Source organism: Aquarana catesbeiana, linkage group LG07 (assembly GCF_042186555.1).
Source record: "Aquarana catesbeiana isolate 2022-GZ linkage group LG07, ASM4218655v1, whole genome shotgun sequence".
Taxonomy (NCBI): domain Eukaryota; kingdom Metazoa; phylum Chordata; class Amphibia; order Anura; family Ranidae; genus Aquarana; species Aquarana catesbeiana.
This window is the reverse complement of record NC_133330.1, coordinates 115920663-115947354: the sequence shown is the minus strand read 5'-3', so window position 1 is coordinate 115947354 and position 26692 is coordinate 115920663. Positions and strand designations below refer to the sequence as shown.

The window sequence follows — 26692 nt, the reverse complement described above, 5'->3', positions numbered from 1 at the left end:
ATGCAGAGGATTAACCCTTTTAAGTTCCAAAATGAGTATAACAAGCATGCTATACTGCATATACAGACTGTTTATACTGTTGTGGGTTTAGTAACACTTTAACTGTTGAAGTCGTAAGTTGTGAGAGCCACCAACAGTATGTTGGTTCTGTCTTCTTTAACAAGTTTACGTAATTGAGGTTGACGGTTTCATTGCTCAGCTGCACCTTTTGTTCTCATTTGTGTAGCATTATTAGGAGATTTCAGCACCATCCATTAGCCATATGACGGCTGAGGTGTTTCATGGATCTATGATTTCTGGTGGGGTTAATCTGATCACTGGAGAACTAGATGTCAGGGTTGACTCAGCCCTTCCTTCTCTGAGCTGGCAGCTCAGCTGTCGGCTAATTGCCAGCTCTCGTCTCTCCACAGTTAACCAGCTGTTCTGGATCTGCTCGTCAGTCCCGCCTACTTAAAGATCTCCAGCTCACTTCATTCCTGCCTTCGCCTTGGTCACATCACAAGTAACCATCTTCTGCGTTCCTGTTTAAAGACTGGCTTTGCTGACATCCCTTCTGGCTCCTTATCCTGCTTGCTGTTCCTCTACTTGGATCCCTGACTTCTGGCCTGGCTGATACCCGATCTGGCTACTGAAATCTGTCTTGGCTGACTCCCTGATCCGGTTACTGGACTCTGGCTTTGCTTTGTCTACGCTTACTCCATTTACCTTTTTATTTTTATTAATAAACAACTATGATTTTACTGTACATCTGTCTCGGTCTGGTTCATGGTTTCTGACACTAGAGCTGCACGATTAATCGTCAAGAATCGTTATCGCAATTTTTTTTTCCCCCGTTGCGATCTTGACAAAGTGTTTCCCGATCTTTGGTATGCAGAGAGTTTTCTATCTGCTCTCAGCCATCAAAAGTCAAAGTCTGGGCAGTCAGAATGTTTTAAAACTTGGCAATCAGTGGAATGTTAAGTCTAAACATTGTATCAATTTGTCTTTTACATCAAAGGAATAGACTTCTGTATGTAAATTAGGAATGTTTAACCACTTAAACACTAAACCTTTTTCTGACAGTTAAGTTTTCAAGTTAAAATCATTTTTTTTTTTTTTTGCTAGAAATTGCTAGACATTACTTAGAACCCCCAAACATTATTGTGTATATATATATATATATATATATTTTAGTAGAAACCCTAGAGAATTAAATGGTGATTGTTGCAGTTTTTGCGCAGCGGTCTTTCAAACGCAATTTTTTGGGAAAAAATTACTTTAATGAATTTAAAAAAAAAAAAAAAACAGTAAAGTTAAGCCCAAATTTTTTTTGTGTAATGTGAAAGATTTTAGGCCGCGAGAATCTTTATTAATGGGTTTTTAATTAATTTAATAGCAGTTAATATGCAAAATATTATAACAGAACAAATACCTAATGTGTGAATTCTATTATCATTGTTCAATCAATTTACTTGTGCTTTTTGTGTTTATTAAAACCATCAATTGTACATTTCGTGACTTAAGATATTTTTTTTCTTTGACATTTCAGATGCATCGTCAGGGGCAGCTGCTACTTCAAGTTATGCAAATTCCACTTGGGGTTCAGGAGCCCCCTCCGGCAGTGGCCCTACCACAAACCCTCCCCACGCCTGGGACAAAGTGATTGTAGACGGGTCGGATATGGAAGAATGGCCGTGCATAGCCGGTGTGGACACAGAGCCCCCTTCTGACAATGCCACAGACAACAGTGCCTCGAACCAAGCCTCAGAGAAGGGATCCCTACAAGGAAGTGCCACTAACCACAAAGGAAGGGGGGGCCAGAGCCAACATCAGCAGCCTGGCAACGAATGTATCCAGGGGGTATGGAAAGCTGACCCCAAGGCTAAGCCCGTCCCGTCTTCCAACCCTGCTACAGAGGGAGTTAATAGACTGGGAAACTGGAGGAGCATGGGTGGTTCTGAGAGAACAGGACCTGCCTCTGGTTTCAATAACTTTAACCCAAATACAAATCCAGCTGCCTGGCCAGCCCTGGTTCAGGAGGGCAGCAGGAAAGCAAACCAAGAGTCAGAAGGCAGCTTCTCCAGTGCACAGCTTGGCTCTACAGGTCTAACCTCTCGGGAGCAGCAGTCAAAGATGGAAAATGCAGGTGCTGGTTTTTCAGTCTCGAGCAGGGAGACTGCCACAACCCACCACACTGATGGACCAAAAAATGGAAACACTAACTCTACAAACTCAAATACTTCAAACCCCCTTGAGAACAAGGGAACAGCCTTTGGGGTAGGGTCAGGGGATACTTGCCGAGGTTCAGATCCCTCTGCTCAAAGCACTGGAGATAGAAAAATTGGAGCGATGGCTTCTTGGGGGCAAACTAGGGGGCAGCCTGTCCCAGGAGATGCCAACTGTGGGCTCAGCAATTCTGGAAATAATGGACGAGAGAGGGAGGATACAAGGAAGTTGTCTTCATCTCATAGGCCCAACGGGTCCAGGGGAGAATCTTGGGACAGTAAAAGTAGTGGAAATGGTTCTTGGGGATATGGCCCACAAACTGATCCCAGTGAGTTGAAATGGGGTGAAGGAAACAAGTTGATGGCTGGAGGAGTGTCTCAGGGAGAGTGGAAGCAGCCGTCTGGGCATGAGGACTTAAAAGTTGGAGAATGGGGTGGGTCAAGTCAAGGAAATTCTAGCACTGGAGCATGGGACAATCAGAAGGGCCATTCACTATCGGAAAACCAGGGCAGCGCATCATCAGCGTCTTGCTGGGGCCGGGCCCCCAGCTCTGCAGGAAGTGAGGCAGGGGGGCAAAGCACTGGAAGCAATCCTAAGGCTGGGGGCAGTGGAGACAGTCTGAACTCTGGCAGTCGACGTTCACATAGGTCTACTCTCCCAGACAGCCAAGCTGTTTTGCAGTCCTTGCTTAATCGAACAGACTTGGATCCCCGAGTACTCTCCAACTCGGGCTGGGGGCAAACCCAGATAAAGCAGGATGCAGCATGGGAGACTGAAGAAGTGAAAACTCGACCTGAAGGCAAAGCAGACCGTGGGACTGAAGGATGGGAAAACACATCACAAGCAAAGAGCTCAGGGGGCTGGGGGGATACCCCCAGCCAAAGCAATCAAAGCAAGTCTGGTTGGGGAGAATCTGCTCCTGTTCCATCTGGTCAAGAATGGAAGGACACTAAAGCAACTGGCTGGAATGACTATAAAAATAGTGCAACTGGTTGGGGAGGGGGTGGAGGTAATGGGGGTGGGGTTGGACGACAGGATGAAAAGGCAGGTCCTGGTTGGAACAATGATAATGGTGCAAGTTCTGAGCAAGGATGGGGTTCTCGGCAGCCTGCGCCTGGAAGTGGATGGTCTGCTGGAAAAAATGGATGGGTGGGAAGCAACAGTGAGGACATAGAGCCTCCCAAAGGCCCTGGGGGCTGGGATGGCTCAGGAAACAAAGCTTCCTCTGGCTGGGGGGATATAGGACAGAATGATGTTGGCTCTTGGAGTAATGGGGCTGGCTCAAACTCAGCAACTCGAACTAACTGGGAAGAGAATAAAAGGTCCCAAGGTGGAGGTAGTTGGGGAGACACAGCCAGGGCTCCAGTTTCTTGGAATAAGCAGCAGGAAGCTACACAGGCTGCTCCATCTACTGGCTCCTGGGGTTCACAAGCTCCTCCACCTCCTGGAAATGGTAGGCAGCCACCCACCCCTGGTTGGAAGGGTGGCCCTACACCAACAGTGTCCAAGGAAGAAGAACCGAGTGGCTGGGAGGAACCATCAACATCATCTATCAGCCGTAAAATGGACATTGACGATGGTACTGCAGCTTGGGGGGATCCTAATAGTTATAATTACAAGAATGTTAGCTTGTGGGACAAAAATGCCCAAGGAACCCCTTCACAGATGCCACGGGAGCAAGGAATGCCTGGATCTATAGCCAGCAAAGGAGCACCTTCAGGTATGGCAGTTTAATTTTGTTTATGTAGTTATAAGTTTTAAGATAATTTCTTAATTTCAGCTTTAAAGAATAGATTTATCTGTATTACATATTCCGTACCTAATGAGCTGCTGGAAAAGTGAAAATCACTGTAGTAGTCAGAACTACTACAGTGATAACAAATGTGATAGTGGTGTTCCAAGTGCGGATTCCTTTTATATGTGTAGCTGCTACCACTAAATCCTCATATATTGTAAATGTCTACGTTTCTAAATATCCACGTGACTTGTATGTGAATACATTAAATGTGCCTATAAATGTAAAAATTGAAGATTGTGCATTAAAAGTCCATGCAAAGCAAAAGTAATGAATGTCCTCAAAACCCAAACTTCTATGTGCTTCTTTAGTATTTTTGGTGGTGAAACCCCTGATGATGTCCCTTCTGACTAAACCAGTTCGGCGGACTTTGGGAACAGGTCACCGTACATAGATGTCGTCTGGTGGCCATCTTTGATGTAGGGTACTCCATGTTTTTATGACTTTTGTTTTGCTTTGCATGGACTTTATCCACAATGTTGAGTTTTTATGTTTATAAGCACATTTAAAGTGTTTGTAAAGTCAGGTTTTTTTGTTATCTTAGACTTAGAGTATTCTATGTTCTGTGTGCAGCAGCCCCCCTAATACTGAGCTGAGCCCATCTCGATCCAGCGATGTTGCAGGAGAGTCTTGGCTGCCTGGGACTCTCTCTCCTGATTGGCTGAGACAGCAGCGCGGCGCCATTGGCTCCTGTCAGTCAACGTCAGTGAGCCACTGAGGAGAGAGAGGGGCGGCTGAACCACAGCTCCGCGTCTGAATAAACGCACACAGCAGCGGCTCGGGTGCCCCCATAGCAAGCTGCTTGGGGGCACCCGAGGATCTGGGCTGCTCTGAGGAGGATCTGAAGGGAAGGATCTGGGCTACTCTGTGCTCTGTGCAAAGCCACTGCACAGAGCAGGTAAGTATAACATGTTTGTTATTTTTAAATAAAAAAAAGGAGACTTTAGTATCGCTTTAATACATAGACATACAGAATTACATGCTATATTTGTTTTGATTTGTACAAGTGTGATAGCAGTGACCATAGGGTTCTAAGAGTGGGCTTCCCCTTTGCACTCTGACCACAGGAGCCACTCGCTAAACACTGCTGCCATTCATAGAACACTTTATATTTTTTTTTTAAACAATACAAGGCATTCTCTGAACGAGGTGGGTAGGAGAGGCTGTGATATCAATTCTGCTTTTACTTCTACACTTTCAACCATGTAAGACTGCAATCAATTTTATGTAGTATTCTTGCCAATCGGTTGTCTTCCTGGATTTATAAAAAAACCACTTTGTGATAAAAATATGATGATGTTAGCAGTTATATGTGCAAATTGCTCTACATAGTTTTTACTCAATTTGTTTATAGTTTGATCCTTATTTTCTGCATGCTTAGAGGATCTCCGATATTGACTCCAGGCACAGAGCAGCTTGCTGGATTTATTAACTAGGTGCACTTAAACATTTAAATTGTTCGGCAAGTTGGGGATCTGTATAAGTGATGAAAATCAGATTTTAGGTGGTTATAAAGTTGTGCCCTGTTTGCTATTGTCAAGAATTATTTACATGGCCTTCTCTGTGCTCTTTGGTTTCCAATAGATCTATAGTTGTTATGCATGCTGTTAAGCTGGCCATACACTTAGATTTTCGAACCATCGTTCGTACACAAATTCTCATCGGTATGATTGATGACATGACAAACGCCGTTCAAAAGTACTTAACCACTTGCCAACCAGCCGCCGCAGTTTTACTGCGGCAGGTTGGCTCGGCAAATCAACGTTGCCTTACATCGCTTCCCATTGTGGCCACTAGGGGACGCGCACCGCCAGAGCCGATGTGAGTGCCCGACGGGCACGATGACCACCGGGCACCCGCGATCGCTCACGACAGAGAGGGAACCAGGATCTGTGTGTGTGTGTGTGTAAACACACAGATACCTTTCAGGGGAGAAGAGACTGATCGTGTGTTCATACAAAGTATGAACAGCGATCTGTCATCTCCCCTAGTAAGTCCCATCCCCTCTTCAGTTGGAACACAGTGAAGGAGCACAGTTAACTCCTTGATCGTCCCCTAATGTTAACCCCTTCCCTGCCAGTGACATTTATACAGTAATCAGTGCATTTCTTAATTGTACATCATAGGACACAGACCCATAGTAGTTACTATGTGGGTTATAGGCCACCTTCAGGTGATGGACACTGGCACACCCTAAGACAGGAAGTCCACTCCCTATACAACCCCTCCCACTACTGGGTTTTCGCCAGTGTCTTAGGTGTTGGTCACGAGTAAAGATGTGCTGTGCTGAGCTCCACTGGAAGATTCCTTTGCTGGGGCAAGCTATGCAACCGGATCCATTCAAAGTGTCTTTTCTGGGCCGAATTGAATGTTACCCGGGCCTCGTGTCCCAAGAAACAAGGTTTTGCCTGTAATGCTTCTCTTTTTTTAGAGAGCTGGACCCCGGTATCCAGTACTTTGGTGTTTTCAGCCATAAAGTTTTACTGGTGGGGTGCTTTACGGGTCCAGGAGTGTGGGTTCCCCGAGGGTCCTCGGTTTCTGTAGGTTTGGTAATGGACCCACAGTGACTGGTGAAGATTGAGTCTGTTGGTTTACCACAGAAATCCCTGCGGCGGGAAAGGTAAGTGGAGGTTTCTAAGGAATTTTTAAAATCTTTCCTATGAAATGTCTCCCTTAAAGTAAACGTTGTCATGCCTAAGTCACCACTGGGGGCTGTATAGAGCACATACCGTGTCATGCTTTCCTCAGATCACGCTGTGCAGCAGAAACAGCAGGCTTACCTCCGGCGAGCAGCTCAGACCTCCGGTAAGATTGTGGGGGGGATTTTCTTCCACTATTAACCCCCCACCTGGACAAAGCTCTCCCCCTCTCCCTGGATAAAGGGAAGCCAAAAAACGATCGGCCATGCCGCTCCGTTTTTTTTCACCGCCCCTGCACAGCGGCTTGTCTCAGGTCTCCTCCTTGCCATCCCCTCCTCACACACACGCCGATCCAGTCAGATCGGAGGCCCGCACTCGCACGGGAAAACTCTTTTGAAAAGGGAGGGGTGGCAATGTGACGGAAGATGTCGGAGGGACACGAGCAAAAAGGGACATGTAAGAGGTTGGTAACACAGGCATTCCCTGACACATTTACTAATAGCATCAGGCTGAGCGTTAATAGCAGCGGCACTGGCTGGACTATTGCTCAAGCAGTAGATGCGATTTCTTCTGGTAGTACCTCTGCATTTTTGCATTGGGCTATGGTCAGAAGAAGGGCTAGAAACACCCCAAAAAATGGCTCAAGAGGGACTCTTTCAAGCTCAAAAAAGCCTAGAACCAACTCTAAAAAAAAATGGCATCCTCCCCTGAGCGTTCTGAGGTGGCTGGTCAGAGTGCGCCATCTGGGCCGTCAGGTGTTGCAAGTGTTTCCAACACTACAGCCCCATGTCTGCTACTGATTATTGGGGTTGGAGCAGAGAATAGCGGCTTTAATCGCATCCCAGAATGGGACTAAGCGCGATAGGTCCCCTTCTTTTACCCAGGACCCTCAAACTGAGGAACCGGGGGCAGGAGATGATGAATTTCTCCCAGGGGACCAGGAAGAGGCTGATGATGACTCTTCTGAGGGGTCCAATGCGGAAGGATCAGGTTCACAATCTAAAAGATTGTACAATCTGAAAGTACAATCTCTTACTGAATTGGTCTGCTCCACATTCATGCTACCTTTAACTGAGCCGGTCGATAAGCCTACTTCTTGTTTGGGTTCGCTAAAGCCTCCCCAAGCTGTTCATGCTTTTCCTATCCATTCATTGCTGGAAAAGCTTATGTATTCTGATCACCCAGATAAGCAGTTTTACCCTACTAAAAGTTTTTTCCCATGGAGGAAAAAATTAATAAAAAATGGGAAATTCCAGCAATTGACGCTGCTATATTCTCTGTGAATAAAAGTTTGACTTGTCCGGTAGACAATGCTCAAATGCTTAAGGATCCAATGGATAAGAAGTTGGAACACCTATTAAAAAAAAAAACACTTTTTTTCTCTGGCAGGTTCAGTAACTCAGCCTGCGCTGGCAGCAATTGGTGTATGTCAATCCTTGAGAGACCAGTTTAAACAGGTACTCAAGATTATTCCTGATCAGCAGGCCCAAGAGTTGGCCGAGCTACCAGGGGCGTTATGGGTGCTTTCAGTAGACGCTATAAGAGATTCTATTCTCCAGGCATTACGCTTTATGCTTGGACTGGTGCATATGCGTAGAATACTATGGTTGAAAAATTGGTAAGCCGAAGCGACATGCAGAAAGCTCCTGGCTAGTTTTCCCTTTCGTGGTGAACGGCTGTTTGGAGATGATCTGGATAAATACATCCAAAGAATTTCTAATGGAAAGAGTTCCCTTTTGTTAGTTAGGAAAAGGAGTAAGCGTATTTCATTTAAACGAGCTTCTTCTCCAGTGCCTGAGGCATCAGCCTCCAGGCAGTCTCGACGGCCTCCACCGTCAAATTCAAGAGGTAGACCTCCGAGTCAACCCCAGGGACAAAAAAGGTCCTGGGGAAGGAAGCCTACAAAACAGAGTACTAAGGCCTCCCTATAAAGGGACGCCTATGCTCGCTCGAGTGGAGGGACGACTTCTGCAGTTCTCAAGGATCTGGCAGGAAGAGTGTCGAGACAAATGGGTGGCCTCCTTAATAACTCTAGGATACAAACTAGAGTTCCGAGTGTCCCCGTCTCCTCGTTTTCTCAGATCAAACGTTCCCTAGGGATCTGGGAAAAAAAGAAGTCTCTCTTTCAAGCATTGGACCATCTTTTGTCTCAAAAGTTGATGTTTGGGGTCCCCGTGGAAGAGCAGGGATTGGGGTTTTATTCAAACCTTTTTACGGTACCAAAACTAAATGGGGATGTCAGACCCATTCTAGGTCTCAAAGATCTAAACCGGATTTTGAATATCCGCTCTTTTCGCATGGAGTCAATCCGATCAGTAGTCTCCATTCTACAAGGTGGAGAACTTCTAGCATCAATTAACATCAAGGATGCTTGCCTCCATGTACCTATTTTTCCCTCACCAAAAATATCTACGCTTCGAGATAGAAAATCTTCATTTTCAGTTTGTAGCTCTGCCTTTTGGTCTAGCTACTGCACCTCGAGTGTTTACAAAGGTCCTGGCTCCTCCGCTAGCCAGATTAAGGGCTCAAGGTATAACGATACTAGCTTATTTAGACGATCTGCCCTTGATAGACCAGTTGGTAGCCCGCTTAGACCAGAGTTTGGTTACCACAGTCAGCTACCTGGAATACCTAGGTTGGATTCTCAACCTTAAAAAATCTTCCTTAAAACCATCAAGGAGATTGGAATACTTGGGTCTGATTATAGATACAGCTCAAAAGAGGGTGTTCTTTCTCCAGGCAAAGATCAGTGCCATAAGGGAACTGATTCAGGTGATCAAGGCAAAGAAGAATCCTTCTATTCGACTTTGCATGAGATTGTTGGGGAAAATGGTGGCTTCATTCGAGGCCGTTCCTTATGCTCAATTTCCTTTGAGACTGCAAAACAGTATCCTATCTGCTTGGAACAAGAAGGTCCAAGCTCTAGACTTCCCAATGCGTTTGTCTCCAAAGGTGCGCCAGAGCCTCAGTTGGTGGTTATTAGCCAAGAATCTGCACTGCAGAATGGAAAATCCTTCCTACCAGTTACTTGGACGGCGGTAACAGATGCCAGCCTTTTGGGTTGGGGAGCAGACCTGGAAGAAGCGACTGTCAAAGGGAAGTGGCGCAAATCAAAAATGACCTTGCCCATCAATATTCTAGAGATTCGGGCAGTACGCCTGGCCCTGAGGGCCTGGACGTTCAGGCTACGGAATTGTCCTGTCAGGATTGAATCTAACAATGCCACGGCAGTGGCCTATATCAATCACCAAGGGGGCACGAGAAGTCGTGCGGCCCAGAGAGGGGAATCATATCTTAACTTAGGCAGAAAACAATATACCCTGCCTATCGGCAGTCTTCATTCTAGGGATAGAGAATTGGCAGGCGGACTACTCAAGTCGCCAGCAGTTGTTCCCGGGAGAATGGTCTCTTCACCCCAATGTCTTTCTGACAATATGTCAAAAATGGGGCTTCCGGACGTGTATCTGTTTGCACCCAGGTTCAACAAAAAGATTGACAACTTTGTGTCAGGATCAAAGGATCCGCTTGCATGCGGAACAGATGCATTGGTATTTCCGTTGAATCAGTTTTCACTGATTTATGCATTCCCTCCTGTTCTGCTGCTTCCATGACTTCTTCCCAGGATCAAGCAGGAAGGAAAGTTGGTGATTCTTGTGGCCCAGGAGATCTTGGTATGCAGAGATCGTAAAGATGGTGATAGGGATCCCATGGACCCTACCGTCTCATCCAGACCTGCTCTTGCAAGGTCCAGTATTCCATCCTACCTTACAAACGCTAAATTTAACGGTTTGGCTATTGAGACCCACATGCTGAAGAAGCGTGGGCTGTCAGGTTCAGTGGTGTCTACCTTGGTTAATGCAAGGAAGCTGGCCTCCAGAATCTTATATTATAGAGTCTTGAAAGCATGTCTCCTGGTGTGAATCCAGGGGTTGGCACCCCAGGAAATATGTCATAGGTAGAATCCTTGACTTTCTACAGATGGGGTTAGAAATGAAGCTGGCCCTGAGTACTATCAAAGGCCAGGTTTCGGCCTTGTCGGTATTATTTCAATGTCCACTTGCTACGCATTCTTTGGGTCGTAGCTTTTTCAGGGGGTAACGCTGCTTAATCCTCCGGTTAGGTCACCTCTGAACCCTGCTCAGACTCCCAAAACTGATATTTTGTTTGTGTTGCCTTAAGGTCCTAAAAGAAGACAGGCAGCATTGAAATCTACGATTTCTAAATGAATTTGACAAGTAATTGTTCAAGCTTATGGTTTAAAGAGGAAAATTCCACCTTTTCAAAATAAAGGGCACTCCACCAGGACTGTTAGTGCTTCCTGGGCTAGTGCATCACCAAGCCTCCATGGCTCAAATCTGCAAGACCACAACTTGCTCTTCTGTCCATAAGTTTACCAGATTCTATCGAGTAGATGTAAAAGGTCATGAGGATAGCGCCTTTGGGCGCAGTGTGCTGCAAGCAGCAGTATAAGCCCTCTGGTCTCTTGGTGCCCTAATTTTGTTGTCTCTTCCTCCCTTCGGTTGGCATTGCTCTGGGACATCCCACATAGTAACTACTATGGCTCTGTGTCCCGTGATGTACGATTAAGAAAATAGGATTTTTATAAAGGCTTACCTGTAAAATCCTTTTATTATTTTAATACACGTGTATTGCTTTGCTACAAAAACTGAGGTACTCCCAGTAGTGGGAAGGGTTATATAGGGAGTGGACTTCCTGTCTTGGGGTGTGCCAGTGTCCATCACATTAAGGTGTCCTATAACCCACATAGTAACTACTATGGCTCTGTGTCCCGTGATGTACTTCAAAGAAAAGGATTTTACAGGTAAGCTGTTATAAAAATCCTATTTTTTTTATATGACTGATCGCTGTATAATTGTCAGTGGTCCCAAAAATGTCCAATTTGTCCGCCGCAATATCGCAGTCTCGATAAAAATCGCAGACCGCCGCCCTTACTATTAAGTAAATAATAATAAAAATGCCATAAATCTATTTTGTAGATGCTATAACTTTTGCGCAAACCAATCAATATACGCTTATTGCGATTTTTTTTTTTTTTTTTTTTCTAAAAATATGTAGAAGAATACATATCGGCCTAAACTGAGTGAAAAAAATGTTTAAAAAAAAAAAGTGAGATTTATTATAGAAAAAAGTAAAAGATATTGTGTTTTTTTTCAAAACTGTCACTCTTTTGTTTATAGTGCAAAAAATAAAAACCACAGAGGTGATCACATAGCACCAAAAGAAAGCTCTATTTGTGGGAATTTTGTTTGGGCACAACGTCGCACGGCCGCGCAATTGTCAGTTAAAGCGACGCAGTGCTGTTTCGCAAAAAACGGCCTGGTCATTGAGCAGCTAAATCTTCCAGGGGTGAAGTGGTTAAACTAAACAAAAATAAAGTTTGCTTTTAGCATTTGATTTCTGAGTGTATGGACTTTTCATAACAAAAAAATTCATCTTGCTGCTTCATATTTTTTCATGACTGTTGTCAAAAATTAGCATTGATTTGACCCCGTTAAGTATTAGAAAATTGAATGTTCTTAAAACAAAATTTTTTAATTTAAGCTCCAATACTAAAGCTGGGTATACACTAGCAGTCATTAAAGTGTTATTAAACCCACAGCAGTAAAGTCAGTGTGTGTATATGCAGTAAAGTATTCTTATTATACTCATTGTGGAACCTCAGGGGTTAATCCTCTGCATTATGTAAAAAGGCTGTTCAATGCTGTCTTCTCTGATCATTTAAACTTCCACTGTCTCCAAAAAATAACCTGATATGTGCAGAACCAGGGGACAGGCTGCACATGCTCAGTTTGGTGTGTATGGCAAGATTTTTTTTTTTTCTTGGGAGAGTCCATGTGATCAGCACATGGCCAATCAGCACTGTCCAGACAGAGGGTCAGGGATCCTGCATTCTCAGAGGATAATGAAAACTCCTCCAAGCTTTAACCAGACACTCATAGAAGTCACAAGACTGCTTTAACTGCCGATGAAAAAAGGTATTGATCGGTTTATATTTACTAAAATAATTGCATTTCCATGTTCTGTGTACTGTGGGAGACCAGATATAGTGAATGCATGGTTATGGGTTTAGTAACACTTTAAAGTAGGCTTTAGAAAATTCCTGACACCCAGGTGAAGTGCTTTGGAGAAGCACTGGAGAACTGTTCATTATTTACAGTGCCTTGAAAAAGTATTACTACCCCTTGAAATTTTCCATATTTTGTCATGTTACAACCAAAAACATAAATTTATTTTATTGGGATTTTATGTAATAGACCAACACAAAGTGGCACATCATTGTGAAAAGGAAGGAAAATGATAAATGTTTTTCAAAATTTTTTACAAATATCTGAAAAGTGTGGCATGCATTTGAATTCAGCCCCCTTTACTCTGATACCCCTAACTAAAAATCTAGTGGGACCATACGTCTTCCGAAGTTGCTTAATTAGTAAATAGAGTCCACCAGTGTGTAATTTAATCTCGGTAAATACAGCTGTTCTGTGAAGCCCTCAGAGGTTTTTTAGAGAAACTTAATGAACAAACAGCAACATAAAGGCCAAAGAACACACCAGACAGTTCAGGGATAAAGTTGTGGAGAAGTTTAAATCTGATGGTGCACTGTTCATCCGAAAATGGAAAGTGTATGGCACAAGTGCACACCTACCAAGACACGGCTGTCCTAAACTGACAGGCCAGGCAAGGAGAGCATTAATGCGGTGAAGCAGCCAAGTGACCTGTTGTAACGCTAAAGGAGCTGCAGAGATCCACAGGACTACTATTAGTCATGCACTCTACAAATCTGGCCTATATGGAAGAGTGGCAAGAAGAAAGCCATTGTTGAAAGAAAGGCATACGTTTGCAGTTTGCGAGAAGCCATGTGGGAAAAGGTGCTCTGGTCAGATGAGACCAAAATTTTAACTTTTTGGCCTAAAAGCAAAATGCTATGTATGGCAGAAAACAAACACTACACATCACCCTGAACACGCCATCCCCACCATGAAACATGGTGGCAGCTTTTCTTCAGCAGGGACAGGGAAGCTGGTCAGAGTTGATGGGAAGATGTATAGAGCCAAATACAGGGCAATCTTTGAAGAAAACCTTTTGGAGTGTGCAAAAGACTTGAGACTAGGGCGGAGATTTACTTTCCAGCAGGAGAGACTCTAAACATACAGCCAGAGCTACAATGGAATGGTTTAGATCAAAGCATTTCATGTGTTAGAATGGCCCAGTCAAAGTCCAGACCTAAATCCAATTGAGAATCTGTGGCAAGACTTGAAAATTGCTGTTCAAACGCTCTCCATCCAATCTGACAGAGCTTAAGCTAAGAAGAATGGGCAAAAATGTCACTCCCTAGATGTGCAAAGCTGGTAGAGACGTACCCAAAAAGACTTGCAGCTGTAATTGCAGCGAAAGGTAGTTATACAAAGTATTGACTCAGGGGAGCTAAATACAAACGCGCGCCATACTTTTCAGATATTTGTTTGTAAAAAAAAATGTGAAAAACATTTATCATTTTGATTCCACCCCACAATTTTGTGCCACTTTGTGTTGGTCTATCACATATAATCTCAATAAAATACATTTACGTTTATGGTTGTAACATGACAAAATGTGAAAAATGTCAAGGGGTGTGAATACTTTTTCAAGGCACTGTAGATGTCCTTATTAGCAAGATAAGGCAGTCTCAATCAACAGGCAAAATCTGACTCTCACATCTAATGCTCCACTGAGTCAGACAGCCCAATTTGTGTATGTCGGGGCAGCTTTGGCCAGTGTAAAGGTTGTCTAGTTGGTTTTCTTTATTTTAAATGTGAGCTGAATAATGGTTGGTTAACTTGTTTTTTTGTTTTTTTTTAGAAACAAAAGTTTGAGTTTTAAGTACAAAAAAGTCATACCGGGTACAGTGTGTTGTACACAATGTAAAGAATCTCACATCTCAATAAACTACATATAAGAACAAACAGCATAACTATAACAGTTTATGTTGGTGTCAATTATTTCCATATAAATCAATAACCGTGTATTATTTACATTAACAAATCTACAATATAGGAGAAGGGGTTTAGATTGTACCAGCATGTGAAGTGACAAGCAGTCTATGTGGTGCAGGTTGAGGAGGATTGTAACCATCCATCTATCCCAAATTTTATTGTACTTGGCCGGGGACCCTCTATTTGTGTAAATCGCCTTTTTGTAAGGTAGTTATTGATTTCAGCAAGCCAGGCAGTGAACGTAGGGGCAGCCGTCTGGATCCAGTTTCAGGGGAATTTATTTTCTTGCTGCAAACAACGTTTCATGTAAAAAGTGAATCGTGAATTTATCTATTCCATCCTCAGGTCCCTGCACGTCATCTCAGGTCCCTGCTGTGTTCTGTGTCTCACAGAATACAGCGGGGGAGGACAGGGGAGGGGCCTGAATTGGCATAGATCACCGCAAGCGTCCCTGAGCGTCACTGTCTAGGTTCCAGCGATACAGGTTAGCCCATTTGGTCATGTAGAAACTGGACGACCTGTGACCAGTATCCCCGGATCTGAGGGCACCGCCAGATGATGTGATCAAAGGTGCCAACAGAGATCAGACACCTGGGGCACATAGCGCTGCGAGAGGCGCAAAATTTAGCTAGGTGTTGTGGAGTTAGGTCTGCTCTATGCGTGATATAAATTTGCATGAATCTGTCAAACAGTTTGGGGGATACCAGCTTAGGAGTCTCGAACACCTCACCCCAGTCCTCATCCTCCAGTTCTCCCACATTGTCCACCCACTTCTGCTTAAAGTGGAGGTTCGCTGAAAAAAAAATATTAAAAGCCAGCAGCTACAAATACCGCAGTTGCTGACTTTTAATATATGGACACTTACCTGTCCAGGGAGCCCGCGATGTCGGCAGCCGAAGCCGATCTGTCCTTCGGCTCTTGGCTGCTGCCGCCGCCATCCTCGGCAAGGGAATAAGGAGGTGAAGCCGTGCGGCTTCACTTCCTGGTTCCCTATTGCACATGCGCGAGTCGCGCTGCACGTCATCTCAGGTCCCTGCTGTGTTCTGTGTCTCACAGAATACAGCGGGGGAGGACAGGGGAGGCGCCTGAAGTGGCATAGGTCACCGCAAGCGTCGCGGTGACCTATGCCAGGAAGTGGGAGCAAATACCTGTATTGGACAGATATCTGCTCCCTCCTCCCCCCTGAAAGGTGCCAAATGTGACACCGGAGGGGGGGAGGAATCCAAAAAGTGGAAGTTCCGTTTTTGGGTGGAACACCACTTTAATAGAGCATGCTAGTTTGGTTGCAGGTGGCGTGGTGAGCATTTTGTAGAAGAGAGATATAAGCTGACGTGTATCTTCCCTATATATCACCTCCAGTATGTCTATGGAGGATAGAGTAGGATACAGTGGGGCAAAAAAGTATTTAGTCAGCCACCAATTGTGCAAGTTCTCCCACTTAAAAAGATGAGGGGCCTGTAATTGTCATCATAGGTATACCTCAACTATGAGAGCCAAAATGTGGAAACAAATCCAGACAATCACATTGTCTGATTTTTGAAAGAATTTATTTGCAAATTATGGTGGAAAATAAGTATTTGGTCACCTACAAACAAGCAAGATTTCTGGCTCTCACAGACCTGTATCTTCTTCTTTAAGAGCTTCTTTGTCCACTCATTACCTGTATTAATGGCACCTGTTTGAACTTGTTATCAGTATAAAAGACACCTGTCCACAACCTCAAACAGTCACACTCCAAACTCCACTATGGTGAAGACCAAAGAGCTGTCGAAGGACACCAGAAACAAAATTGTAGACCTGCACCAGGCTAGGAAGACTGAATCTGCAATAGGCAAGCAGATTGGTGTGAAGAAATCAACTGTGGGAGCAATAATTAGAAAATGTAAGACATACAAGACCACTGATAATCTCCCTCCATCTGGGGCTCCACGCAAGATCTCATCCCATGGGGTCAAAATGATCACAAGAACGGTGAGTAACAAAGGCTACCATCAGTAACACACTACGCCGCCAGGGACTCAGATCCTGCAGTGCCAGACGTGTCCCCCTGCTTAAGTCACGCCATGTCCACACCCATCTAAGGTTTGCTAGAGAGCATTTGGATGATCTAGAAGAGGATTGGGAGAATGTCATATGGTCAGATGAAACCAAAGTAGAACTGTTTGGTAGAAACACAACTCGTCGTGTTTGGAGGAGAGAGAATGCTGAGTTGCAACCAAAGAACACCATACCTACTGTGAAGCATGGGGGTGGCAACATCATGCTTTGGGGCTGTTTCTCTGCAAAGGGAACAGGACGACTGATCCGTGTACATGAAAGAATGAATGGGGCCATGTATCGTGAGATTTTGAGTGGAAACCTCCTCCCATCAGCAAGGGCACTGAAGATGAAACGTGGCTGGGTCTTTCAGCATGACAATGATCCCAAACACATCGCCCGGGCAATGAAGGAGTGGCTTTGTAAGAAGCATTTCAAGGTCCTAGAGTGGCCTAGCCAGTCTCCAGATCTCAACCCCATAGAAAACCTTTGGAGGGAGTTGAAAGTCTGTGTTGCCCAGCGACAGCCCCAAAACATCACTGCTCTAGAGGAGATCTGCATGGAGGAATGGGCCAACATACCAGCAACAGTATGTGACAACCTTGTGAAGAATTACAGAAAATATTTGACCTCTGTCATTGTCAACAAAGGATATATAACAAAGTATTGAGATGAACTTTTGATATTGACAAAATACTTATTTTCCACCATAATTTGCAAATAAATTATTTCCAAATAAGACAATGTGATTGTCTGTCTGGATTTGTTTCCACATTTTGTCTCTCATAGTTGAGGTATACCTATGATGACAATTACAGGCCTCTCATCTTTTTAAGTGGGAGAACTTGCACAATTGGTGTCTGACTAAATACTTTTTTGCCCCACTGTATGTGTCCATAAACTGAGTGTGACGTGCATGACGCACCTGAAAGAAGCGAAAAAGCATATAATTTGGGAGGTTGAATTCTGCTTTCAACTTATCAAATGTTTTAATTTCTCCATTATGGAGGATGTGGGACAGCAAGTAGATACCCTGAGATATCCAGATGGTGGGGTCAGGTACCTGGAGGAGCTCCGGGAGGAGTTTGTTATACCACAATGGGGTATTGTCGTGAAATACAAGGCATTCCATCTTGGAGGTCACCAGGTCCCAAATCCTTTTATGCTGAAATGAGTCCAAAGCGGTTTGAATAGATCGAGCCTTTCAGCCCTCTCATTACATCACAAAATGGGTGTGGGAATCGTGTGTGGGAGTCGTGAGTCTGCTGAGTTGCATACCAGGTCCATAATATGTTTCTCTGACTTATCTATGTGGTATAAGTGGGAGAGCTGTGCTGCCAAGTAATAAGTCCCAAAATCTGGTACTGCAAGACCCCCCCAATGTCGTTGGGCATTGTAGGGCCTTCCATGAAAGTTTGTGCCTACCTGGTCCCCATATGGAGGATTGCAGAAGTGTATCCATGATTTTAAAGTATTTAAGAGGGATATATATTGGGGAATGCTATAACACATGTAGGATTTTAGGTAAGAGGATCATCTTGATTAGGCCTATGCGCCCCATCACCCCTACAGGTAATCTTGCCCACGTTTGAATTTTGGACTTAATGAGTGGGATTAATGGCTCTACGTTTAGTGGAATGAAGTCAGCTATTGTCCTGGAAACCAATATTCCCAAATGTTTAAGGGTATTTACTCTAACTGGGGGTAGATTGGCTTGGTCTCTCGTCGGGGGGAAATACATCTATAGGAAGAATCTGGGACTTGTCCCAGTTCATTGTAAGTCCTGAGAACTTACCAAAGTTCTCAATTTGTAGGGCCATCTGGAGGGAGGGGCCTGAGTCCGAAAGATACAGTAGAATGTCGTCTGCGTAGAGCCCAACCCTTTCCTCCACTGGGCCAGATACTAGCCCATGGATATCCGTGTGTTCCCTAAGTGCTATCGCCAGGGGCTCCACTGCCAGTGCATATAATAACAGTGAGATGGGGTAGCCCTGCTGCGTCCCCCATGAAAGCAGGGAAACCTGCAAATGCATTCAGTGAGGAGCATTCTGACGTAAACGCTTCCCATACCGTCAGTGGGGAGGACGTGTTGGTATTTTTTTGAAAGGAGAACCCCCATTCCATGACTAGTCTAGCCGTATCGGGAAGTATGGTCAGCCAGAAGGGATTTAGTCTCCAATTCTGTGGGGGTTGTCATATGGAGTCAGCTCAATCCAGTAAGGGGATTGATCTGATAGTATTCGGGGGCCAAATCCAGCATTTTGCAGTCTGGGGATTAGGGTACTGGATAGCCACAAATGGTCTAGTTGGGACATGGTAGAGTGGGAGCTAGAAAAGCACGAGTAGGCTTGACGCTTAGGATAAATGTGTCGCCAGGTGTCCACCAAGCCAAAGCTCGTCAGGCGGCTGAACCTGGTGTCTCGGTCTGGCATGGGCGTTTGTGAACCCTGTCCCATGCGATCAAGAGAGGGATTGGTTACCATATTAAAATCCCCTAGCCATATTGCTGATGGTCATAAACAAGAAAGGAGAATCCTTCACTGAGAATGGTGGAATTAAAGGGGGGGATATAACAGGTCAGTATCAAAATGGGGTTACCTGCTATCTTAGCGTGTATAAATACATATCTGCCTTTGGGATCCAGTGTTAGATTGAAGCTCAAAGGACACTGATTTGGCTACTAGTACTAAGACACCAGTATGTAAGGGGCGCATGATAGGCCCAGCCAATCCAGGGGCACCGCAGTGCCCGCTGCAGATAATTCTGTACATGGGTTTCCACCAACACAATTACGTCTTCCCTTTGACTTTTCAGAAAGGAGAATACTCAAGTGCGTTTCAACTTATCTCTGACCACGGACATTCCATGTTAAAAATTTCAACCTGGCCATATATAAATCGCAATGTAGTAAGTGGGCCAGGCGGCCATGTAAACCCCTATGTAGTACAAACATTGCAGTGTAGCTGTGCAGATGCACCAGCTAGTCAGTAAAAGGATGGATAGCAGCATATCAATGATAATATTTGTGTAAAAACCATATGTAGTAGACACCAAAAACATCAATAAAATTAACAGCAAAACCCTAACGCTCCCAGCTCTACACATACCCCAACTTGTGCAAGCATATGTCCCAAAAAAAACCCAAAAACAATTTATGGAAGAATCGTATTGGACGCCACGGTGGTGCCCTAAAAAAGTGGGTCACAAACTGGGGCAGCTCACTTGAAAATAAAGAAAATAGAGTTATACGTAGGGTACTTCCTCAACGATTCTCCGAGGGGGAACGAAAATCCTCTGAATAGCACTGTCTGCAGTGGGATCCTGGTGTCTCACTGGTGATGCTTAATAATAAAAAATCGGAAAATCAACCACAGTGCAGCTCCTAGTCCGTCAGCGGTAATATGGCATAAGGTAGTGCCATAATACATGAGGTCTGTGGTCTGGGCAATGAAATATTCAGTGTTACTGTAGAGGGGTGCACTAACAGGGGACAGAAACAGAACACATGCTAACAGGAATAGTCAGAACATGAGCATGCATCCCTCCGTTTAGGTCAGGGGCCAAGGCTATGATCGAAATAGGGTGGTGAACATGGCAGAGATAGTACAAACCCATTTAGTATTCACGGGTCAAGCAGGATTGAGCTGATCAAGCCAGTCCCTGGCGGCTTTTGGTTCCTCAAAAAAATAAACACGATCTTCTCCAATGACCCGAAGGTGAGCTGGGAACAGCATGGCATATTTCAGATGACAAACTCTTGATATCTCTGAATTGGCTGCGTTGCCGCTGTACCTCTCCAATGACCCGAAGGTGAGCTGGGAACAGCATGGCATATTTCAGATGACAAACTCTTGATATCTCTGAATTGGCTGCGTTGCCGCTGTACCTCTCCAATGACCCGAAGGTGAGCTGGGAACAGCATGGCATATTTCAGATGACAAACTCTTGATATCTCTGAATTGGCTGCGTTGCCGCTGTACCTCTCCAATGACCCGAAGGTGAGCTGGGAACAGCATGGCATATTTCAGATGACAAACTCTTGATATCTCTGAATTGGCTGCGTTGCCGCTGTACCTCTGCAGAGAAATCGGGAAAGGCCATGATCTGATGGTTATGCAGAGGTATGTTACCCTTTTCTCTGGATAAGCGGAGTATGGCATCACGGTCCTTGTAGTTGACGAATTTAGCAATAAAGACTCGCGGAGGTGCACTCTGGGGTGGCTTCTTGGCGGGCATCCTGTGTGCGTGTTCCACAACGAATGATTGTGAGAAGGCCTCGCTCCCATAAGCTGTAATTAATAGCTCCTCCAAGAAGGTAGCCAGGTTGTTACCTTCTGTGCCCTCAGGGAGACCTATGAATCGCAAGTTGTTCCTCCTCATGCGATTCTCGAGATCATCTTGCTTCTGCTGTAGTTGGGCAATGAGGCGTCTCGCTTGGTTAGACAATTCTTGTAGTGCGGGGATGGCATCCTCCACCTGGCCTAGTTCCGGTTCCCTGACTCTGTCCCTTAGTCCCTTAGCTGCTGCATGTCTTGTCTGAGCAAAGAGATGTCAATCTTTACCTCTATTCTGGTGGTGAGGGACGTTTGACATGCAGCGATCGCTTCCAGGATCTCACTCTTGTCGGCTGCATGAGTGGCAGATGAGGAGGATGGGGAGCCGCCATCTTGGGCCTGTCCGTCCTGGACAGGCACAGGCCCAAGTATATCCATAATTTTTAAGTATTTAAGAGGGATGTATATTGGGGAATGCTATAACACATGTAGGATTTTAGATAAGAGTATCATCTTGATTAGGCCTATGCGCCCCATCACCCCTACCGGTAATCTTGCCCATGTTTGAATTTTGGACTTAATGAGTGGGATTAATGGCTCTACATTTAGTGGAATGAAGTCCGCTATTGTCCTGGAAACCAATATTCCCAGGATCTCACTCTTGTCGGCTGCACGAGTGGCAGATGAAGAGGACGGGGAACCGCCATCTTGAGCCTGTGCCTGTCTGTCCTGGTGGCGGAATTTCCCAAGTTTTGCGGCTGTATGTGCCGTTCTGTGGGGCGGCGACATTACTCCTCTGTGTACCGAGACTTTGACGGTATATTACCGTGCTGATGGTTCGAAGTGTTGTGGTCAGGATCGTAGACAAAAGGTACCACCGGCGCAACTCAGCTCAAACACGTCTCGCCACATGCAGCTTCAAGCCACGCCCCATGGTTGTAGAAATAAATTACGAAATAACTTGTGTTCTCTTTTAAACATGGAAAGTTAAAGATCAAAGTGGACCTAGCATGATGTATATGCTTATGTCATGTTAGATGCAGGTTTCCTATGTAATATGTAACTTCAAATATATCACTGTCTTTCCAGTCTCAATACTTTCTCTTCCTGCATGTATGTATGTGTGTGTGTGTGTATAGATGTAGAGAGAGAGAGAGATAATCTCATACATATACGCTCCATAGTCCTCACTATTTGATTTACTATTTGATTTGTTCATTGTAAATAAGTGATGACTTTGGGAGACTGAGGAATACCTATCATAGATTAGGTGACATAATTACTGTGCCCACACTTACTTTACATATTTTATATAAATATATATTCTGAAAAAAAGCAGTAAATTCACTTTAAAACAACCTCTCCTTCACCTCATTAGCTGTAGACAGTATTCAGAAATTAATTTTCAACGTTCATGACTAGGGCTGAAACGATTAATCGATATTATCGATAATAATCGATAATGAAAATCGTTGTCAACGATTTTCATTATCGATTAGTTGGTCCGCACCTTCCTTCTGTCTGTCCGTCCGTTTTAAATCCTCCCTCCCTGTGTCCTCGGCGCCGCCATTTGTGACCAGGCACGTCTGCGCCGCCGCACGTCCACGGCGCGCCTCTCCTCCTCCTTGCTGACGTCACCCCCCCCCTGATCTTCTCAGCCCCGCCCGCTGCCTCGAGGGAACAGAGAAAAAATCCTCCCTCCTGTGTCCTCGGCGCCGCCGTTTGTGACCAGGCACGTCCGCGGCACACCTCTCCCCCTCCTCCTCTTTGCAGACGTCATCCCCACTGATCTCAGCCCTGCCCGCTGCCTCGAGGGAACAGAGAGGCGAGGGCAAGAAGCGAGGAGAGCCGAGCTGCTCATTCATAGTGAAAGGTAGCAGCTAATAACACAGTAAAAACAGCACATTTTTATGACCGGGCACCATCCTAACAGTATTACTGGGGAGGGAGGGGGGGGGGGAATGCCCCATCATTGGTGTTCCTGGGAGGGAGGGGAATAGACATAGTGCCCCATTGGTGTTCCTGGGAGGGGGGGGAATAGTGCCCCATTGGTGTTCCTGGGAGGGGGGGGGAATAGTGCCCCATTGGTGTTCCTGGGGGGGGGGGAATAGTGCCCCACTGGTGTTCCTGGGAGGGGGGGGGGAATAGTGCCCCATTGGTGTTCCTGGGGGGGGGGGAATAGTGCCCCATTGGTGTTCCTGGGGGGGGGAATAGTGCCCCATTGGTGTTCCTGGGAGGGGGGGGTGCCTGGAGTAGTAGTTCCCCATCATTGGTTTTCCTGGGTGGGAGGAGAATAGACATAGTGCCCCATTGGTGTTCCTGGGAGGGGGGGGGGTAGTGCCCCATTGGTGTTCCTGGGAGGGGTGGGGGGATAGTGCCCCATCATTGGTGTTCCTGGGAGGAATAGTGCCCCGTCATTGGTGACCCCGGGAGGAATAGCGCCCCGTCATTGGTGACCCCGGGAGGAATAGCGCCCCGTCATTGGTGTCCCCGGGAGGAATAGCGCCCTGTCATTGGTGACCCCGGGAGGAATAGCGCCCCGTCATTGGTGACCCCGGGAGGAATAGCGCCCCGTCATTGGTGACCCCGGGAGGAATAGCGCCCCGTCATTGGTGACCCCGGGAGGAATAGCACCCCGTCATTGGTGACCCCGGGAGGAATAGCACCCCGTCATTGGTGTCCCCGGGAGGAATAGCGCCCCGTCATTGGTGTCCCCGGGAGGAATAGCGCCCCGTCATTGGTGTCCCCGGGAGGAATAGCGCCCCGTCATTGGTGTCCCCGGGAGGAATAGAAAAAAATGGCACATTACGATTTTTTTTATGATTTTATCCGATTAATCGAAAAAATAATCGGCCGATTAATCGATTATGAAAATAATCGTTAGTTGCAGCCCTATTCATGACAGACATTAAAGGGGTTGTAAAGGTAAAAATTTTTTCACCTTAATGCATTCTATGCATTAAGGTGAAAAAACTTTTGACAGTACCGCCGCCCCCAGCCCCCCCGTTTTACTTACCTGACGCCTCGAATCTTCGCTCCTCGTCCTCGTCAGCTTCATTGCAGCTCAGCCTGGTCGCTGATTGGCTGCAGTGGATGGATTGAAAGCAGCGCAGCCATTGGCTCGCGCTGCTGTCAATCACATCCGATGACGCGGCGCGCCAGGGGGCGGGGCCGAGTGATACAGCGAGCGGCTATAGCCGCCGGCTGTATCACGGGAGCGCGCCCGCAAGCACTCACCACCGTGCGAGGGAGCTCGCATGAAGGTGGTAAATGCTTGCGGGGAGGAGCTGAAACAGCCGCCGAGGGACCCCAGAAGACCAGGTTCGGGGCCACTCTGTGCAGAACGAGCTGCACAGTGAAGGTAAGTATAACATGTTTGTTATTTTAAAAAAAAAAAAAAAACATCTTTACAACCCCTTTAATGTCACATCCCCTGCTCCTGTATTTTCTGTGGTAGCAGAAACTTGGTATCTTGCCAGCATCCTAATGTAATCAATTTCCAGGTACTATAAGCTGTTAGAGACTGACTAAACCCCCCCAAATTCAGAGCCTCAGTTGCGAATGAATTGTTTTAGGCTTCATGTACATGGGACGTTTTTACAACCTCTCCTGAACGATTTAACTTGACAGATAGTAACTGACATTTAAAACGTTCATTGTACCGCGTTTACATGCCACGTTTTGCTACAAAGCTTTTTTTAAGATTTTTTTTTTTTTCCAAGTAGCCAAAAATGAAAAACGCAGCTTAACACGTGTACATGCGTTTACATGCTGTTACAGGCATTTGGAGTTTCAAATGCCTCTGAACATCCGTCCTGAATGTATTTTTTTACGTTCCAAAAAATGCTTCTAAACTCAACTGCCTAGAAATGTTGTTTAACCCCTCCTGAACTATTTAACTTGATAGCTAGAAACCAACATCTAAAAACTTCAGTTTAGCTGCATTGACATGCCGCGTTTAGCCACGTTTGCGTCTAGAAGCGTTGTGATTTTTTGTTAAAATTAAAAACGTCTGTAAACCAAATGCTGCTAAACGCGAGTTACCATGTTTAGCAGTGCTTACAGGCTGTTACAGGCATTTGGCTTTTCAAAATTTTTTTTACATTACAAAACTTAAAAATGATAGCAAATGATGAAAAACCACTAAAAAAAATGTAAAAACTTGAAATTGCTTGCAATGCTTCATAGACCATTTATATACCCCTAATGAGCCCATGATCCAATCCAATACACCACTAGCTGTACATGTTGGAAAAATATCCTACAGACATGTGCTGCACAATCAATGGATGAGTCCAGTAGTGGCGAACTCTGGCCCTCGCACGCAATTTGTGATGTCTTTCCAGCCTTATCAAGAGCAACGTCAGGAGAATTTCCTCACGTGTTCATTATGGGATAAAAGCACAGAAATTGAGGTAGATACAAGTACACTGCTGCTTTCTCAGCTGCTGCTGCTCATTCTGGTCTCACAGAATGGCTGAAATAGTTAAATACTGTTTTTTGTGATTTGGGAGGGTCTTATGATATCTTAAATAAACGCTCCTAGACGCAAACGCAACTAAACGCGGCATGCAAACGTGGCTAAACAGGCGTTTTTTAAACTGAAGGTTTTTTTTACCTTAATGTATTCTCTGCATTTAAGGAAAAAAACCTTCATTATCAGCTCTCCTCCCGCCAGCCCCCTCAAAAACTTACCTAAGCCCGATCTCGATCCAGAGCTGTGCCTGAGAGCAACGACATTACTCTCTTCTCACTGGACTCGGCAGCTGGAGTCATTGGCTCCTGCTGCTGTCAATCACATCCAGTGATGAGGGGGCGGGGCCAAGCTACACTGTGTGTCAATGGAGACACAGAGCATGGCTCAGGATCGAGGCCACACATGTTGCACCATAGGAAACTGCTTCCTATGGTAGCACACAGGAGAGGAGCAGCTCGGAACACTAGTGGGGAAACCCCAGAAGAGGAGAATCGGGGCTGCTCTGTTGAAAAATATTGTACAGGTAAGTATGATATGTTTTGATATTTAAAAAAATAAATAGACTTTACAATCACTATAAGCATTCTACTAATTACCAGTTGGAATCCCACCTTAAATCCAGTCTGCTCTGGCAGGTTCTACCCCCCTTGTGTTAGCAGTGACCTAATCTGTCAGATCGTGGCAGAATGGGGTTGATCCCTCATAAAGGATCTCTATAGAGAGCAGTGGTTAAAGGATTTGTTAACCCATATAACTCAAACTCTGCCAGACTCTCTATTAGAGCCTGGCAGAGCACACTGTACCTTTTCTTATAGAAAAACGAGCGTTGTAAGTACTGATTTAAAGCTGTCTTCAGGCTGCTCACATGACTCACGGCCGCTGTACAGATCTGATGAATGGATACTGCAGGAGGGGCCATGATCTCCCTCTAACGTCAGCTGGGGAGATCACATGGCCGCTCAGTCTATTCTGCAGTAGCCATGGAAACCGGCCGAGAGTCAGGTGATCAGCCTGAAGACAGTGCTAAAACAGTATTTACAGCGCTTGTTTTTCTAAAGGAAAGGTACAGTGTGCTCTGCCAGGATATGAAAGAGTTGCTGACAGTGAGGAAAAAAGATTTTACATTTTTACTAGAAACGGCGGGGGGCAGAGACTGAGACACACACTCAAGTTGATATGCAGGAAGGAGGGGGTGAGGAGAACAGAGGGGACAGCAGCGTATGACTGAGGCCCACAATTAGACCACGGTGATCAGGGCGGAGCTGCCATGATTT

The 26692-nt window shown here is 45.4% G+C and overlaps 1 protein-coding gene across 1 annotated transcript in view; it reads left to right on the top strand.

Moving 5' to 3' along the window:
* TNRC6B (trinucleotide repeat containing adaptor 6B) overlaps positions 1 to 26692 on the top strand; it is an 814361-nt gene that overhangs the window by 297379 nt on the left and 490290 nt on the right. Inside the window, 1 exon segment of the mRNA XM_073592654.1 lies at positions 1529 to 3925. Within this exon segment, the coding sequence (XP_073448755.1) occupies positions 1529 to 3925 (2397 nt within the window).